General features: G+C 52.4%; 1 protein-coding gene across 1 annotated transcript in view; it reads right to left on the reverse strand.

The window, feature by feature from the left end:
* The window catches only part of LOC140394408 (putative methyltransferase DDB_G0268948), a 187144-nt gene that overhangs the window by 48119 nt on the left and 121261 nt on the right, over positions 1-17764 (reverse strand). Inside the window, exon 3 of the mRNA XM_072481657.1 lies at positions 5854-6067. Within this exon, the coding sequence (XP_072337758.1) occupies positions 5854-6067 (214 nt within the window). The remainder of the gene's footprint in view (positions 1-5853; positions 6068-17764) is intronic.

Consider the following 17764-nt stretch of genomic DNA (forward strand, 5'->3'; position numbering starts at 1 on the left):
GGAAAGAGAAAATTACAAACCAAAGCAATCTTTCTTTAATGTCACAATGATTTTTTTCCAGGGTCGAACACAGCAGTGTCCTGGAGATTGATCTTCAATTCCTGGAGATTCCAGGCCAGCCCTGGAGGGTTGGCAACCATAACAACTGCTGATAAATGTAATGGAGGGGTGGGAGGGGCGGGGGCGGGAGGGGGTTCAGGGCATTGGGAGGGGGATGCGAGGGAGGGGTGGTAAGGGGGAATCTCACACCCTCTTTGAGAGTCTGCTCCAGGAGGTGCAGGGAAATAATTTAGCCCAGTTTGGGAGCAAAGCAGAGGTTAAAGGTTGTAGCGTACGGAGAAAGTGAATAGAGTCTCACAGATTTAGGGAACTTGGAATCAGGAAGAGGTTATCAGGAAGAGGTTATATAGTTTCAAAATGAGTGAGAATAAAGTTACCCTAGGCCTGTATGTAAATATGTATGCTGCGACTCCCATGGAGAGTTTGCAAGGCAAATCATTTTTTCTTCTTTTTAACATGTTTTTAACGCCGTAAAATGAATATTTGGCAGGACATGCATACTTTGCACTGGGACACATATTAGAAGCTATGTTGCCATTGGAATCAGGTGCTGTGTTGAAATGTTTTGACTCTGAAATAGCCAAGGGAGCCACTGAGTTATATTCATGATGGAAGCTCCCCATCACCTGCAGGAGGTGCTGTCTCAGAATGGAGTCATGCAACAACAATAGCAACAACTTGCATTTATACAGCACCTTCAATGCACTAAAACATCCCAAACTCTTCATGGGAGTATCATATACATAATTTTCTCTTTCCCCAATATAAAACTGTTGAAAAGGAGGGGAGAAAGAAAGACTGTTTAGCTGATCGTCAAGCATTGTCCAATTGGGTAACAAGTCACTTTGCTTTCCAATCGGTGCAGGAAGGCGTATTTCACTGGGGTGGATGTATTGGTCAATAAATGGCTGGAGCGTGGGGGCAAGTCATGTGATGACAAGAATCAGGAGGAGGCCATTCAGCCCCTCGATCCTGCCCCATTTAATAAGATCATGGCTGATCTGATATAATCTCAAATTTGCACCCCTCCTACTCCTTGTCCCTTTGTACTTATAGTGAAATTGTGGAACATTACATTATGGGCACGATTCTCGGGAAAAAGTTCTAAGTGCTGCAGCGAGCAGGCATTGCCCCGTGTTTCCCGGCGCTCGGCCCAGCGAGGCCGGCAATAATATTCAACGTTAATTGGTCCACTTAACGAGATCTCAGGGGCTTCCCGCCCCGAATGCCGGCTCAGGAGCTGATTCGCCGGCACCGCGCTCGCCAGCCCCACGCTAACGACGTCGAGCAGCACTTAGCCTCACTTGCTCAGCCAACCCGAGCCAACTCGCAACAATGGCGCTGAGGACACCAGCGCCAAGATTCAGGGATGCTGACCTGGGGAGGCTCCTGGACACAGTGGAGGCCGGGAGTGTGACCTGGAGGACTGGCGTCCAGTGTCGGAAGATGGTCAACGATCTACAACGGGCAGCACGAGTGAGTAGACACCAGCGTCCCACCACCTCCTTCCCAAGGGAGCATCCCCCCAGGCGACCCCCAACCCTCCCTCCATCCCCCTCCCCCCTCAGCATTCCCACAACCCACCCCTTCAACTCTCCCTCTACCACAACCATTCTTTCACACACACCCTCCTCCACAACAGTGAACCATGCGTGTGGCTAACGATGCCCTCTGTGTCCCCTTAGGAAAGGCTCTCCCATAATCGGGGGGAGAGGGCCCAGACTGGCTGTGGGCTGCCAGACTTGTGGATCTTCACCCACTTTGAGGAGCGGGAGGCGACAGGTGTGGCCGAGGACAGGGTGGTCACCCACGCAGAGGCTGGCGGACGCCGCAGGGGTGAGGAACCACCGGGCCCCATCGGATGACCTGTCAAATGTGAGTAGTGACTGCTTTACTGACTGAACCATCCCTCCCACTGACCACATGTCCATTCTTCTGCAGGCCCTCCAGCCGACGGCGTCGGCCCATCCTGGGCAGCCCCCTTTCCGGACTCCGAGGAGAATATCTTGGAGGAGAGCTCCGAGGATGCAACTGGCACCAAGGGTGGTAAGACCGCAGTGGAGAGCCTGGTGCATGACGGCTGCACCATGAGTGAAGGTGTCCAAGGCATTGCGCAGTCGGTGATGGCCATGGCTGAGGGTCTTGGCAGTATGTTTGCCTCCCTGGGGATGACACCCAGCACCAGGCCGACCTTGATGGGGTTCTGCGGGACATGTCCTGTTCTCAGATGAGAATGGACGAGGCGCTGGGGAGCCTGTTCCAGTGACAGGTGGGCATGGCTGGGGCATTGCAGAGCACGGCCTTGTCACTGGGGGATGTGAGGAGCATCGCCAAGGGTGTCAACAGGGTGCAGACTATGGGGAACCCCCAGAGCTGGTAGAGCCAGATGATGCATGGGCAGCCGAGGCCCAAACTCGTTGCCCCTTCACCCAAAGGTGAACCCCAGGGCCCTATGGGCACCGACCAGGAGCAGGAGATGCTGAGTTCCATGGGGCGGCGACCGTGGCCACCAGCACTCCCGGGTTTCACCCCTCTGATGAGGCCGCGTCTCGGGGTCAGCACACGGGACAGGGCAGCACGGCTGTGCATGTGCCGCCTGCAATTGAGTCAGGGCCTTCCGGCCCCAGAGCCCCCTCACCAGGGGCATCGAAGGCCACGGGGCGAGGTAAGCAGCTGGCTGCCCCCACATCAGATGTGCATCATTGGGAAACATCAACACATAGTGGTAGATCGAGGAGGGCCAGGCACATTGAGCATCACTGAAGGCACTGAGGTGGGGGGAGGGGTTAGGTAGGGGGTTGGGGTCCGGGAGTTTGGTGGGGGCGGCCCTATCGGGAATGGGGTATCGTACAGCACATTAAACAACTTTTTGCACAACCATTATGATGCCTCTGTCACTTCCTTCCGCAATGCGGGCTGACCTCCGAACCTTTGCCTGTCTCTCCAGGCAAACCCCCTGTGAGCAAAGATTGCTACACCCTCCTCGGCACCCCACAGCTCTTCTGTCAGGTTATAATGATAAAAATCTTTCTTGTCACACGTAGGCTCACACTGCCATGAAGTTACTGTGGCTCACGTTTTTAAAAAGGAGTACTAATCGGCGCCAAGGTGAGCACTTGCTGGGGAGGTCAGTAAATGACGGGAGGCCATTGGATGACAAATAGCTCTCGTTAATTGTATGGAAATGGGGCTTAAATGGTGATAATTGGTTTTGCGCCACGCTCTGGCGAGATTCCGAATTCGCCTACTGGAGCAAGCCGGTTGCACCAAAAACTTTGGTGCCTGGCACGGTTTCCATTTTTGGCCTCTCCCGCTATTCACTGGCTTCGTTACGCTTGAGCACGAGTGTAACGAGGTCAGAAGATCGCCCCCATGTATTAAAGTGGCCCTCAATTCTGCACCCCTGGGAAATCGATTGAGGAATGATTATTGCAGTGTAGGTGGGCACTTATCCGGTGCCCAACTGGTCAAAGGGCAGCACGGTAGCACAGTGGTCAGCACTGTTGCTTCACAGTGCCAGGGACCCAGGTTCGATTCCCGGCTAAGGTCACTGTCTGTGTGACGTCTGCAGGTTCTCCCCGTGTCTGCGTGGGTTTCCTCCGGGTGCTCCGGTTTCCTCCCACAAGTCCCAAAAGATGAGCTTGTTAGGTGAATTGGACATTCTGAATTCTCCCTCAGTGTACCCGAACAGGCACCAGAGTGTGGCGACTAGGGGATTTTCACAGTAACTTCATTGCAGTGTTAATGTAAGCCTACTTGTGACACTAATAAAGATTATTATTAAATATAACTAGCCTATCCTTAGACACCGGTAAATTGCCACCTCCCTACTGTTGTGTTTTTTGTATTGTTCTTCAGGATGGTGAAGGTTGTAGTGTTGACAAAGAACCGCAAGCAGTGTTAACAAACAAAGCTAATTTATTACACTACACTTAATTAGATTTGAAGATTTGCAAAGGAATTAGATAAGTAAAGAATACACTACACTTCTACAATACGAAACTTTGCTATCAGCTAAACTATGTCACATCCACTCAGTCTGGCTCCCTTCCACTCTCTCCCAGAAGTCACGGAGGCATGTGATATTTAAATGGTTGCTCTATAGGACTATCTAGTGATTAGAGTAGTAACATTACATTATCTCTTTATGTTCCTCACAATATCCACATATTGTGATGCCTACCTTATCAAACACTCCCAGATGAGAGTTCTTCCACCCAGTTCTTAATTGTTCAATAATTTATACAATATGCTCTTCCACTTTTATATCACTGAGGTACTGAGAACAATTTCTGTTTGATTGGAAATTAGTTTGTACCGTGAGCCTCCTGTCAGCTCAAGGCCCAGTCGGTAGCCATCTTGTGGATTCAGACCCGTCTCCAGCCACTTGGGTGCAAAGGTCCAGCATTGACATTTCAGTTCAAAATTGAGGGAGTGCTGCACCATTGGAGGTGGAGTATTTCAGAAGAGATGTTAAACGGAGGCCCATCCTTTTGAATAGGAGATTTCCCATGGTGCTACTTTGAAGAAAGGCCAGTGAGTTCTCCTTGATGTCTGAACCAATGTTTATCACTCAAGCATCAATCACGAACATAGATTATCTGCTCATTCATCATCACCAGTTCCTCAAAATGAGGAAGGACACCGTCGGGCTTCAGGGTTTGTGTGTCCTTGGGTGACTGAGGACAATCCTGGAGCCACAGTCCTTTGGGCAGAGAGGTCACAAGTTGACCTGAGGAAAGGGGGTTCTTGAGCAAGGGTCCTGCTGCCTCCCAGCCGGGTTTATAAGGTCAGTTCCTGCTTTGATGTCATTGTGGCTTGTTGGATGAGGCACTTTTGTGAGGGCCACGAAGAATCCAGCACGAGTTTCAAGAATACAAGAAATAACATTTATTTACAATAACATATATATACATAACAGTAGTAACCTCACTTGCTGCTTACTCCTTTCTGCTAGTTCCAAACTGGCCAGCTTTATTTATACAGGGAGTCTGCAAAATGATTTCTCTGCCCCCCTCATTGGGGAAGCTCATACTCCCACAGGATTGTGGGATTGTCATTAGTCCCCAGCCAATGGTAAGCAGGCAGGTTATAACAGGCAATTTCATCGACTAATGGCAAGTCCCTCCCATGCTCCCATGTCAACTAGTCCCCTTTTCAATGAGGCCTTCAGAGTGTCTTTAAAACATTTTCCCCGGCCTCCTTGAGAGGAGCCATCTTCATGTTGTGAAGAGAGGGTGTGTTTTGGGAGGGGATTACTCACCATATGGATGCAGTGTCCAGTCGAGTTCATTTCACATGATCATGGATGGGATACTGGAGGAATTGGCTTCAGTGAGGAAACTGAAGAATGTTCACCTCTCCTCCACTTTGAATATCCTGTAGAGACACCAGCATTGGAAATTCTCCCATTGCCACTAGTGCCTTTGGTAGGTGACTCCAGTCTCACTGCCTTATAGAAGGTAGCGCCAGCAACAGTGTTACAGACTAAAGCCCGAGTCCTGTTGTGGAGATCTCTGTTTTACAAAGATCCGGTTGTATAATTTTTGGAAAGCTGGACTGACACAGCTGATCCTGAGCCAGATCTCCTCTTCGATTGTGATCTTCTGAGAAAGGTCACCATTAAAGTGGAGATCTGCTCATTAACCACCTCGTGGTGTGTGGGATCTTCCTGCGCACAATGTGGTTTCTACATTTTTGTGGCTACACTTCACTGGCTCTAAAGCACATTGGAATGTACTGAGGTTGTGGAAGTTGCTATATAAATGCAAGTCTTTCTTCCTGCTTACTTACCTCTTCGACAATCTGGGCTGGGTCCTCAGGACAATTGTCGTAACCTAACAAAGAGGGATAGTTGTAGCCATACAGAGCCACACAGCCTTTAGGTTTTAGAATCCTCTCAGCCTCCTTCATAAACTTCTCCATGTCAAACCAATGAGCTGCTGTTCCTGCTGTTACCAGGTCAACGGAACCATCCTCAAACTCCAGCTCCTCTGCAAGGCCCAGCCTGACAAATGAATCAACAAAACAAAAATACAGATTATCAATGGAAATACCGGGACATCACAGAATTGTTCCGTGTAGAAGGAGGCCATTTGGACCATGCTGACTGCACTGACTCTCCAAACCAGCATCATGACTGAGTGCCATCCCCCAGTCTTCTCCCCGTACCCCTGCACATTGTTTCTGTTCAAATCATCATCGAATGCCCTCTTGAATGCCTCGATTGAACCAGCCTCCACCACACATCCAGACGGTGAATTTCAGACCCCGACCACTCGCTGTGTGAAAAAGATTTTTCTCACATCACATTTGCTTATTTCACAAATCAGTTTAACTCTGTGCCTCCTTCCTTGATCCTTTTACAAACGGGAACAATTTCTCCCTATCTACTTTGCCCAGCCTCTTCATCATTTGCGCGGCACGGTAGCGCAGTGGTTAGCACTGTTGCGTCACAGCGCAAGGGTCAGGCAATCCGGAAGGTAGAGGAGGTGGTGGGGAAGCACAAGGAGCAGCTTGCTTCGGTGGCTGTGGCGATGGGGCTGATGAGAGATCAACAGAAGAGGCTGCAGGACAAGGTGGGGGTCTTGGAGAATAGATCGCGCAGGTAGAACTTGAGGAATGTGGGTCTGCCGGAGGGAAGTGAGGGAGCGGACGACGGTGCATATGTGGAGCGGATGTTCGAGAAGCTGCTGGGTGAAGGAGCGTTTGCTCGGCCCTTGGAGGTGGACTGGGCGCACGGGGCGCTTATGAGGAGGCCGCAGAGAAACAAGCCGTCGAGGGCGATGGTGGTGCGGTTCCACAGGTTCCTGGATAAGGAAAGGACTTTGAGGTGGGCCAGGCAGACAAGGCGCTGTACATGGGAAGGCAACGAGCTGTGTGTCTATCAGGACCTGGGTGTGGAGCTGGCCAAAATGAGGGCGAGCCTCAACAAGGTGAAGTTGGCCCTCTTTGAGAAGGGGGCGAAGATCAGCATGCTGTACCCAGCGCGTCTTTGGGTCAAGTACGAAGGCCGGGAACTCTACTTTGGGTCACCAGAGGAGACGATGGAATTTATTATTTTTTAAAAAAATAATTTTTATTAAAGGTTTTCATAAAATATCAATAACAAAATGAGAAAGAAAAAAGAACCCAACAGGGTTACGTACAAAACACAATCTAAAAAAGCAACCCCCCAAACCCCTCCCCCCCCCAGTACATAAATAATAAATTAACATTAACACCCCGACTTAACACAACAGGTGTATACACCCCCTCAGACCCTCCAGTGTAAATAACATAAACAAAAATAAAGTAAACCCCCTCCCCCCGAGCTGCTACTGCCATTGACCAATGTCTATCGTTCTGCCAGAAAGTCTAAGAATGGTTACCACCGCCTAAAGAACCCTTGCACCGACCCTCTCAAGGCAAATTTCACCCTCTCCAATTTAATGAACCCTGCCATATCGCTGATCCAGGATTCCCCGCTTGGGGGCCTCGCATCTTTCCACTGAAGGAGAATCCTTCGCCGGGCTACCAGGGACACAAAGGCCAGAATTCATGCCTCTTTCGCCTCCTGCACTCCCGGCTCCTCTGCCACCCCAAATATTGCGAGCCCCCAGCCCGGTCTGACCCTGGATCCTACCACCCTCGACACCGTCCTCGCTACGCCCTTCCAAAATTCCTCCAGCGCTGGGCATGCCCAGAACATATGGGTGTGATTTGCTGGGCTCCCTGAGCACCTAACACGCCTGTCCTCACCCCCAAAGAACCGGCTCATCCTTGTCCCGGTCATGTGTGCCCTGTGTAGCACCTTAAACTGTATGAGGCTGAGCCTCGCGCACGAAGAGGAAGAATTCACCCTCCCTAGGGCATCTGCCCACCTCCCCTCTTCGATCTCCTCTCCCAACTCCTCCTCCCATTTACGTTTCAACTCCACCACCGAGGCCTCCTCCTCCTCCTGCATCACCCGGTAAGTTTCCGAGATCTTCCCCACTCCCACCCACCCCCCCGAGAGCACCCTGCCCTGTACTGTGTGTGGCAGTAGCCGCGGGAATTCCACCACCTGCCGTCTGGCAAACGCCCTTACCTGTAAGTACCTGAAGGTGTTCCCCGGGGGGAGCCCGTACTTCTCCTCCAGCTCACCCAAGCTCGCAAACCTCCCATCCACAAACAGGTCCCCCAACCTTCGTATCCCTGCCCTGTGCCACCCCGAAAACCCTCCACCTGTTCTTCCTGGGGTGAACCGGTGGTTCCCCCGTAATGGGGTCCACGCCGAGGCCCCAACTTCCCCCCTATGCCGCCTCCACTGCCCCCAAATTTTGAGGGCCGCCACCATCACTGGACTCGAGGTATACCTCCTTGGAGGGAGCGGCAGCGGCGCTGTTGCCAGCGCCCCCAGACTCGTACCCACACAGGACGCCATCTCCAGCCTCTTCCATGCAGCCCCCTCCCCCTCCATCACCCACTTGCGCACCATTGTCGCATTGGCGGCCCAGTAGTACCCACAGAGGTTGGGCAGCGCCAGCCCCCCCTATCTCTACTCCGCTCCAAGAACAACCTTCTCACCCTCGGAGTCCCTCGCACCCGCACAAACCCCATTATACTCCTGTTAACCCGCCTGAAAAAAGCCTTCGGGATAAACACGGGGAGGCACTGGAACAGGAACAAAAACCTTGGGAGCACCGTCATTTTGATTGACTGCACCCTACCCGCCAAGGACAGCGGCAACGCGTCCCACCTCTTGAACTCCTCCATTTGCTCCACCAGCCTTGTAAAGTTAAGCCTATGCAGGGCCCCCCAGCTCCTGGCCACCTGGACTCCCAAATATCTGAAGCTCCTCTCCGCCCTTTTTAGTGGGAGCTCGCCAATCCCCCTCTCCTGGTCCCCTAGCTGAACTACGAACAGCTCGCTCTTCCCCATATTGAGCTTGTACCCCGAAAAGTCCCCGAATTCCCTAAGGATCCTCATTACCTCTGGCATTCCTCCCACCAGGTCCGCCACATACAGCAGCAGGTCGTCCGCATAAAGCGACACCCTATGCTCCTCCCCACCCCGCACCAACCCCCTCCAGTTCCTCGACTCTCTCAGTGCCATAGCCAGGGGTTCAATCGCCAGTGCGAAGAGCAGGGGGGACAGGGGACACCCCTGTCTCGTCCCTCGGTGCAACCGAAAGTACTCGGACCTCCTCCTATTTGTGGCCACACTCGCCATCGGGACCTCATACAACAGCCTAACCCACCTGTCAAACCCCTCCCCAAACCCGAACCTCTTCAGCACCTCCCACAGGTCCCCCCACTCTACCCTATCGAAGTCTTTCTCAGCGTCCATCGCCACCACTATCTCCGCCTCCCCCTCCCTCGCCGGCATCATGATAACGTTCAAAAGCCTCCGCACATTCGCGTTCAACTGTCTCCCCTTCACAAACCCCGTCTGGTCTTCATGGATGATCTGCAGCACACAATCCTCAATCCTCGTGGCTAAGACCTTCGCCAGCACCTTGGCATCTACATTTAGCAAGGAAATCGGTCTGTAAGACCCACACTGCAGGGGATCCTTGTCCCGCTTCAGGATCAAGGAGATCAGTGCCCGGGACATCGTCGGGGTTAAAGCCCCCCCCTCCCTTGCCTCATTAAAGGTCCTAACTAACAGCGGGCCCAACAGGTCCATATATTTTATATAGAACTCGACCGGGAAACCATCCGGCCCCGGTGCCTTCCCCGCCTGCATGCTTCCTATCCCTTTGGTCAGCTCCTCCAGCCCAATCGGGGCCCCCAGTCCCGCCACCAGTCCCTCTTCCACCTTTGGAAACCTCAATTGGTCCAGGAAACGGCCCATCCCTCCCTCCTCCCGTGGGGGCTCGGATTGGTACAATTCCTCGTAGAAGTCCCTGAAGACCCCATTGATGCCAGCCCCACTCCGCACCACGCTCCCTCCCCTGTCCTTAACTCCCCCGATCTCCCTAGCTGCGTCCCGCTTCCGAAGCTGATGCGCCAGCATCCGGCTTGCCTTTTCCCCATACTCGTAGACCGCCCCCTGGGCCTTCCTCCACTGCACCTCCGCCTTCCTGGTGGTCACCAGGTCGAATTCGGCCTGGAGGCTGTGCCTCTTCCTCAACAATCCTTCCTCAGGTTCTTCCGCATACCTCCTGTCTACCCTCACCATCTCCCCCACCAGCCTCTCCCTCTCCCCCCGCTCCCTCCGCTCCTTGTGGGCCCTAATGGAGATCAGCTCTCCCCTCACCACCGCCTTCAGTGCCTCCCATACTATCCCCACTCGGACCTCCCCGTTGTCGTTGGTCTCCAAGTACCTCTCTATGCTTCCTCGGACCCGCTCGCTCACCTCCTCGTCCGCCAACAGCCCCACCTCCAAGCGCCACAGCGGGCGCTAGTCCCTCTCCTCCCCCATCTCCAAGTCCACCCAATGCGGGGCGTGGTCCGAAATGGCTATTGCCGAAGACTCGGTATCCTCTACTCTCGCTATCAGCGCCCTACTCAAAATGAAAAAGTCGATTCGAGAATAAGCCTTATGGACATGTGAGAAGAATGAAAATTCCCTAGCCCCTGGCCTTGCAAATCTCCAAGGGTCCACCCCTCCCATTTGGTCCATAAATCCCCTCAACACTCTAGCCGCCGCCGGCTTCCTACTGTAGCCACGTAAAATGGCTGATTCCCGATTGGAATGGTCAAACCCCGATTTAAAATGGCGAACGAAAGAGGCCTTTGGGAAAATCAGCCAACAGGACTCAAACGGACAGCTGCAGGTAAAACAGTGTATTCGGCTCTGGGGAAGTCAGCCCAGACCGATACCTGCAGCAATCAACATCACAACTACCCAGCCATCTGCATAGTAAGCAGCCATCCCCGGGAACAATTGCTACACATTAGCAACATAAAGCCGATCCAGACCTTTCGGCGCCAGCAGTGGCTGTGACAAAGAAAGGTGAACGACCACCCCCCGATCAAGAAATCGCCCCATTATTGGAGAATATCGAACCAAGTGATTGGGACCAAGTCCAATCACTTGGAACCAGGTACGAGGTCCACCCCGAGAGGCGGGAAGCCCCTGGGGACTATAAGAATAGGGGCCAAGTTCAACTCGACCCTTCTCTTCCTGCTCGCAACCTTCGAGACCCTTCGACAAAGAAAACCGTAAGTCTTACTCCAGCGATCGCTACCAGATAGACACTCCTTACTATCGACTTGTACCAGCTTTTGAATCCCGCAGGCTCAGAACCAATTCGAAAGACCATTCGTTTCCCTGACCTGGTGGGCTATTTCCAAAGTTAAGTATTGGCCTTTAGTGGTAGGTAGTAGTTTAGAAGTAGGATTATTGTATAAGTATTAATTGCTGTATATAATAAATGAGCGTTGATTTAATTCTTACTAAGCGGTGTGTTGCATTATTAATCATTACTTGGACTTGAACCACGTGGCGGTATCAGAAAGATACCTGGCGACTCATGAGCAAAGGTGACAGAATTAGAATAAAGTAAACTAAGGCTAAAACGAGCAACACTACCCATCCTAGACCTGGAGCGATCCAGTGCCGGATCCAACACCGTGTTAAAGTCTCCCCCCATTATCAGGCCCCCCACTTCCAAGGTATGGGATCCGACCCATCATACGCCGCATAAAACCCGCATCGTCCCAGTTTGGAGCATACACATTGACCAGTACCACCCTCTCTCCCTGCAACTTACCACTTACCATTATGTACCTACCGCCATTGTCTGCCACAATGCTCGACGCCTCGAATAACACCTTCTTTCCCACCAAGATCGCCACCCCTCGATTCTTGGCATCTAGCCCCGAATGAAACACCTGACCTACCCACCCTTTCCTCAGTCTTACCTGGTCTGCCACCTTCAGGTGTGTCTCCTGGAGCATAACCACATCCGCCTTGAGCCCCTTCAGGTGCGCGAACACGCGGGCCCGCTTATCCGGCCCATTCAGTCCCCTTACATTCCAGGTTATCAGCCGGATCAGGGGGCTACCCGCCCCCCTCCCCCGCCGACTAGCCATAACCCCTCCTCGGCCAGCCACGCGCCCGCACCCCACACCCGGCCCGTTCCCCACAGCGGCAAACCCCCGCCTCGACCCCCCCCACTTGCTCCAGCTCCTCCTTGACCTTAGCAGCAGCAACTCGATCCCCCCCCCCCACCACAGCGGCATACCCCAGTGTCGACCCCCCCCCCCCCCGCCCACTCGCTCCAGCTCCTCCTTGACCTTAGCAGCAGCAACTCGATCCCCCCCCCCCCCCCCGCCCAGCCCCCCCACCCGGCTAGGTCCCATCCTAGCTGGTTTACTCCCCCCATTGCACTTCCGCAAGTCAGCTGACTCCTGCTGACCCCGGCCACTCCCGCCTCCCCTTCGACTCCTCCCATTGTGTGGCACACCCTCCTCTCCCGCTCCCCATCCACAGGTTCTCCCCCTCCCCCCTCCGTTCTATGCACGGGAAACAATCCTCGCTTCCCCACCCCGCCCAATCTTCGGCGCGGGAAAAAAGCCCGCGGTCTCCACCTACCAGGCTCTGCCACCAACCAAAACAGTGCCCAATCCGCCCCATCCACCCTCCCCAACCCGAAAGAGAAAAATACAGAGAAAAAGAAACCCAAAACAATGCAAAGGTCCCTACACCCCCCCGAACCAAAAATAGGCATAACATATCCACCGCAGTCCCCAATTGCCCATCCCGACCCTCAGTCTGTGTCCAGCTTCTCGGTCTGAACAAAGGCCCACGCCTCCTCCGGAGACTCAAAATAATGGTGCCGGTCCTTGTCGGTAACCCACAATCGCACCGGCTGCAACATGCCAAACTTCACCCCCCTCCTGTGCAGCACCGCCTTCGCTCGATTGTACTCGGCGCTCCTCTTCGCCACCTCCGCACTCCAGTCCTGATATATCCGAACCTCCGCGTTCTCCCACCTGCTGCTCCTCTCCTTGGCCCACCTGAGCACACACACCCGATCGACGAACCGATGGAACCGCACCAGCACCGCCCGCGGAGGCTCGTTAGCCTTGGGCCTCCTCACCAACACTCTATGGGCCCATTCCAGCTCCAGGGGCCCCTGGAAGGACCCCGCTCCCATCAGCGAGTTTAACATGGTGACCACATAGGCCTCCACGTCCGACCCCCCCAGCCCCTCCGGGAGGCCCAGAATCCGCAGATTCTTCCGCCTCGACCGATTCTCCATCTCCTCGAACCGCTCCTGCCATTTCTTGTGGAGCGCCTCATGCGCCTCAACCTTTACCGCCAGGCCTAAGATCTCGTCCTCATTGTCAGAGATCTTTTGTCGAGCCTCTCGGATCGCCACCCCCTGGGCCGTCTGTGTCTCCAGCAGCTTATCAATAGAAGCCTTCATCAGCTCTAGCAGGTCCGTTTTAATCTCTCTGAGGCAGCGCTGGATACCCTCCTGCTGCTCCTCCGCCCACTGCCTCCACTGCCTGGTCTCCACCTGCCGCCACTTTGTCCTTCTTCCCTCCCTTCTTCCGGTCCACCACCACCTTTTTTGTCACCCCGCTCCTAGTTAAAGCCATATACTGACGGGGAGCTATTAGTAAGTCCTTCCCACACCGGGAAATATCGGAAAAGCGCCCTTGGGGGCCCTGAAAAGAGCCCAAAAATCCGTTTTTGCGGGAGCCGCCGAATGTGCGACTTAGCTCCGCATAGCCGCAACCGGAAGTCTCGAGAGGGAATCCTTTTGGCAGTGTTCGCTTCACCAATCTGCCCCAAAAAGTCTGTGGAAACTTCTGAAAAAGGTCTGAGAGTCGGCTCCAGATGGGAGCTGCCGAATGCGCGACCTATTCCTCCATGGCCGCCACCGGAAGCCTCGTCCCCGCTTCTTCAGTGGCCTTGGTAGATCTTTTCACAGTTGTTCCCTCTGCTGCTAGAATTCACCTTGAATAAAGGCCCTCAAGTCAGCTTGCCCTTCCCCCGCCTGCATGCTGGAAGAGGCTTTGTTTATCCTGCAGTTACAGCCAAATCTTTTATTGTTTCTGCCGGGTCTGGTAACCAAGATAGATACCCTTCCTGGGGGACACTGTCGGGGGAGTGTTGCAATCGTCTTCCCACACCGGGAAATGTCAAACAAATGCCGTGGGGCCCCTGTAAAAGAGCCCAAAAGTCCGTTCCAAGCAGGAGCTACCGAACATGCGACCTAGCTCTGCATAGCCGCACCCGGAAGTCGTCCAAATTTATTAGAGACAATGGACTGGCAGGAGAAGGAGGACATTGAACTCTGGAGTGGTTGTTCCTATCTTTTATCTTGGTTTTCTTCAGGTTTGTATGAACCACTTTTGCACTGTACTTGGGGATGCAGTTCTGTTTTGGGCTTTGGGTCTGTTTTTTTTTGATGGGGGATGGTGGGTTGCTTTTTTTTCTTTCTTTGTGTTTGGTGTAGATTGTAAAGTTTACACTGGGAGGATGGTTGAGCGGGGGGGGGGGGGGGGTGAAATCAATTGGGGGGTAGGATGCTTGGTGCCATGGGCAGGGGCTACCAGGCTAGCTGGGCGGGCTATCTCATGGAAGCACAGTGGGGGGGCGAGCAGGTGGTAAGTGTGTTGATGGGGGTTAGGATTGTTATTTTGTTGTGGGGTGGGGGGGGGGGGGGGAGAGGGAGGGGGTTAGAAGTCTGCTGACAGGGGAGGGATTGGTGAAGGATGACAGGGTGAGGGTCGATGGTGGCGGTCGCCTGAAGCCAGGCCTGAGGAGGCGTGGGACGCTGGCTGGAGACTGGCCTACGAAGGACTATGGTTGATTAGCACTGGGTGGGGGGGGGGGGCACCAGGCTGATCACATGGAAAGTGAGAGGGCTGAATGGGCCAGTCAAGTGGGCCTGTGTGTTCGCACACCTGAAAAACTTAAAGGTGGACGTGGCAATGCTACAGGAGACATACCTGAGGGTGGTGGATCAGACTAGGCTGAGGAAGGTGTGGGGAGGGCAGGTATTCCATTCGGGGCTAGATTCCAAAACAAGGGGAGTGTCGATTCTGATTAATAAGCGGACGGCATTTGAAGTGAGAAGCATAGTGGTGGACTCGGGGGGGCAGATACATTATGGTGAGTGGGAAGTTGGAGGGGATGCCGGTGGTGCTGGTGAATATTTATGCACCAAACTGGGATGACGTAGAGTTTATGAGGCGGGTATTGGGGAATATCCCGGATCTGGACGAGCATCAGCTGATTATGGGAGGGGACTTTAATACGGTTTTGGATCCAAGGCTGGATTGGTTGAATTTGAAAACTGGAAGAGTGTCAGTGGCTGCGAAGGAACAAAAGGGGTTTATGGTACACATGGGGGGGGTGGATCCGTGGAGGTTTGGGCGGCCGAGAGCAAAAGAGTACTCATTTTTTTCGCATGTACACAAAGTGTACTCCTGAATTTACTTTTTGTCTTGGTTAGGACGTTGTTGGCGGGGTGGTGGATGTTGAGTACTCGGCGATAGTAATGTCAGATCATGCCCTGCACTGGGTGGATTTATGGGTGAGACAGGAGGGGGGCCTATAGGACAATTAGCAGAGGAGGAGGTGTATGTGCAGGTGAGGAAGGCCATTCGGAGGTATGTGGAGATAAATGATATGGGGGAGGTCTCAACAGCTACGATATGGGAGGTGCTGAAGGCAGTGGTGAGAGGGGAGTTTATCTCGATACGGGCACACAGGGAGAAGGTGGAGTGGGCGAAGATGGATAGATTAGTCAGGGAGATCCTCCAGATAGACAGGAGACACTCGGAGGCCCCGGAGGCAGGGTTGTTGAAGGAGCGGCAAAGCTGCAGATGGAGTTTGGGTTGTTATCTACGGCGAAGGCGATGGGGTAGTTGAGAAAAGCAAGAGGGGTGCTGTATAAATATGGGGAGAAGGCTAGTAGGATGCTAGCACACCAGCTAAGGAAATGGGAGGAGGCAAGTGAGATAGGGAAAGTAAAGTGTCATGTGAGAGTACCTTTAAGAAATGGATGTTTAAGCAATGTACCTTTACGAAATGGAGCTGATCATATTACTGAAGTGATGTCAGAGGGTGGGGGAGCTGAGCTCACTTCTGCTTTTTTGAGTTTCAGTTTGAGAAGGCAGCTGGGAGTGTTTGTGTGTTTTGCTGTGAGCTGCAGGAAGAAATACAGAGTTGGTCTGTTGATGTCTGCAATCCAAAGACTATAAATATATTAAATGTAACCTAATGTGTTCTTATTTTTGAAGGTTTGAAGTCTTTTGGATGTTTAAAGGAACAGTTTGAAGGATTATTGTAGTCTTTTGGGGTTATCTTTGAAGTAATGGGTGTTAAGATATTCAATGTTTGTTTTTAAAAGGTTAACTTGAGTTCATAGAATAAACATCATTTTGTTTTAAAAACCAATTGTCCATTTCTGCTGTATCACACCTGGAGAGTACGCCATCTGCTTCCCACACCACAATCTATTAAAAGTTGTGGGTCGGTTGAACTCCATGAAACATTTTGGGGTTCTGTAAACCCGGACACATAACAATTGGGGGCTCGTCCGGGATAAAAGTCTATCGATTGGATTGGTTTAACGAACTTAAAGACAGTGAGGGGTGAGCATATTGTGGTTGCTTTTCAGGTGTGGTATTTTAGTTTAAGTGGGGAGTGTGTTGTGGACAATGGCTCTTTCAGAGACTCAGAAGTTTTTGGAGGTCGACACGGTAACACGCAATACCTTACGGACAGAGACTAAAAGCAGACTGTTAGATTTGGCAAAAGCATTGCAGTTAACATTGCCTGGCAAAATGCGAAAAGATGAGGTACTTACTGCGATGGCTGAGTATTTAAATTTGCCTGAGATACATTCTGACTCATTAGAAATGGCAAAGCTCCAGTTGCAGATTAAGCAATTTGAACATGAAAAATAATTAAAGCAGCTTGAATATGCAATGAGAGAAAAAGAAAAGGAGAGAGAAGAAAGATACAAAGAAAGAGACAGATAGGAAAGGGAAAAAGAGAGAGAGTTTGAACTTCATAAAATGGCTATGAATCATGAAAATCAGTTAAAATTGGCAGATGCAAAGGGAAACATACAGTTGGATGAGATTGATGAGGATAGTGAGACTCCATGAAACATTTTGGGATTCTGTAAACTCGGACCCATAACAAAAGGATAGAGGTGGGAATACAATCTTGGACCCGGTGGGGGTGAATGAGGTGTTTAGGGACTTTCATAGCAGGCTGTACGAGTCAGAACCCCCAGCCGGGGTGGAGGGGATGAGGCCATTTTTGGAGGGTCTGGAGTTTCCGAGGGTGGAAGAAGAGCTGGTGGAGGGCCCAGCGGCCCCAATTGAGCTGTTTGAAGTGGTTGGAGACGATGCAGTCGGGCAAGGCCCTGGGGCCTGATGGATACCTGGTGGAGTTTTATAAAAGGTTTTCAGGAGTGCTGGGGCCCTCGCTGGTGAGGGCGTTTAATGAGGCTAGGGATCGAGGGGTACTCCCCCCAACAATGTCACAGGCCTCGATCTCTCTTATCCTGAAGCGGGATAAGGACTCGGAACAATGTAGGTCGTACAGGCCAATCTTCTTTTTAAATGTAGATGCCAAGCTGCTGGCCAAGATCTTGGCCTCGAGGTTAGAGGATTGTGTACCAGAGGTGATAGGGGAGGACCAGACAGGGTTTGTGAAAAGGAGGCAGTTAACGGCTAACATCAAAAGGCTGCTAAATGTGATTATGATGCCCTCCAAGGGAAGGGAGGTGGAAGTGGTGGTCGTCATGGATGCAGGGAAG

Source organism: Scyliorhinus torazame, chromosome 2 (assembly GCF_047496885.1).
Source record: "Scyliorhinus torazame isolate Kashiwa2021f chromosome 2, sScyTor2.1, whole genome shotgun sequence".
Lineage (NCBI taxonomy): Eukaryota > Metazoa > Chordata > Chondrichthyes > Carcharhiniformes > Scyliorhinidae > Scyliorhinus > Scyliorhinus torazame.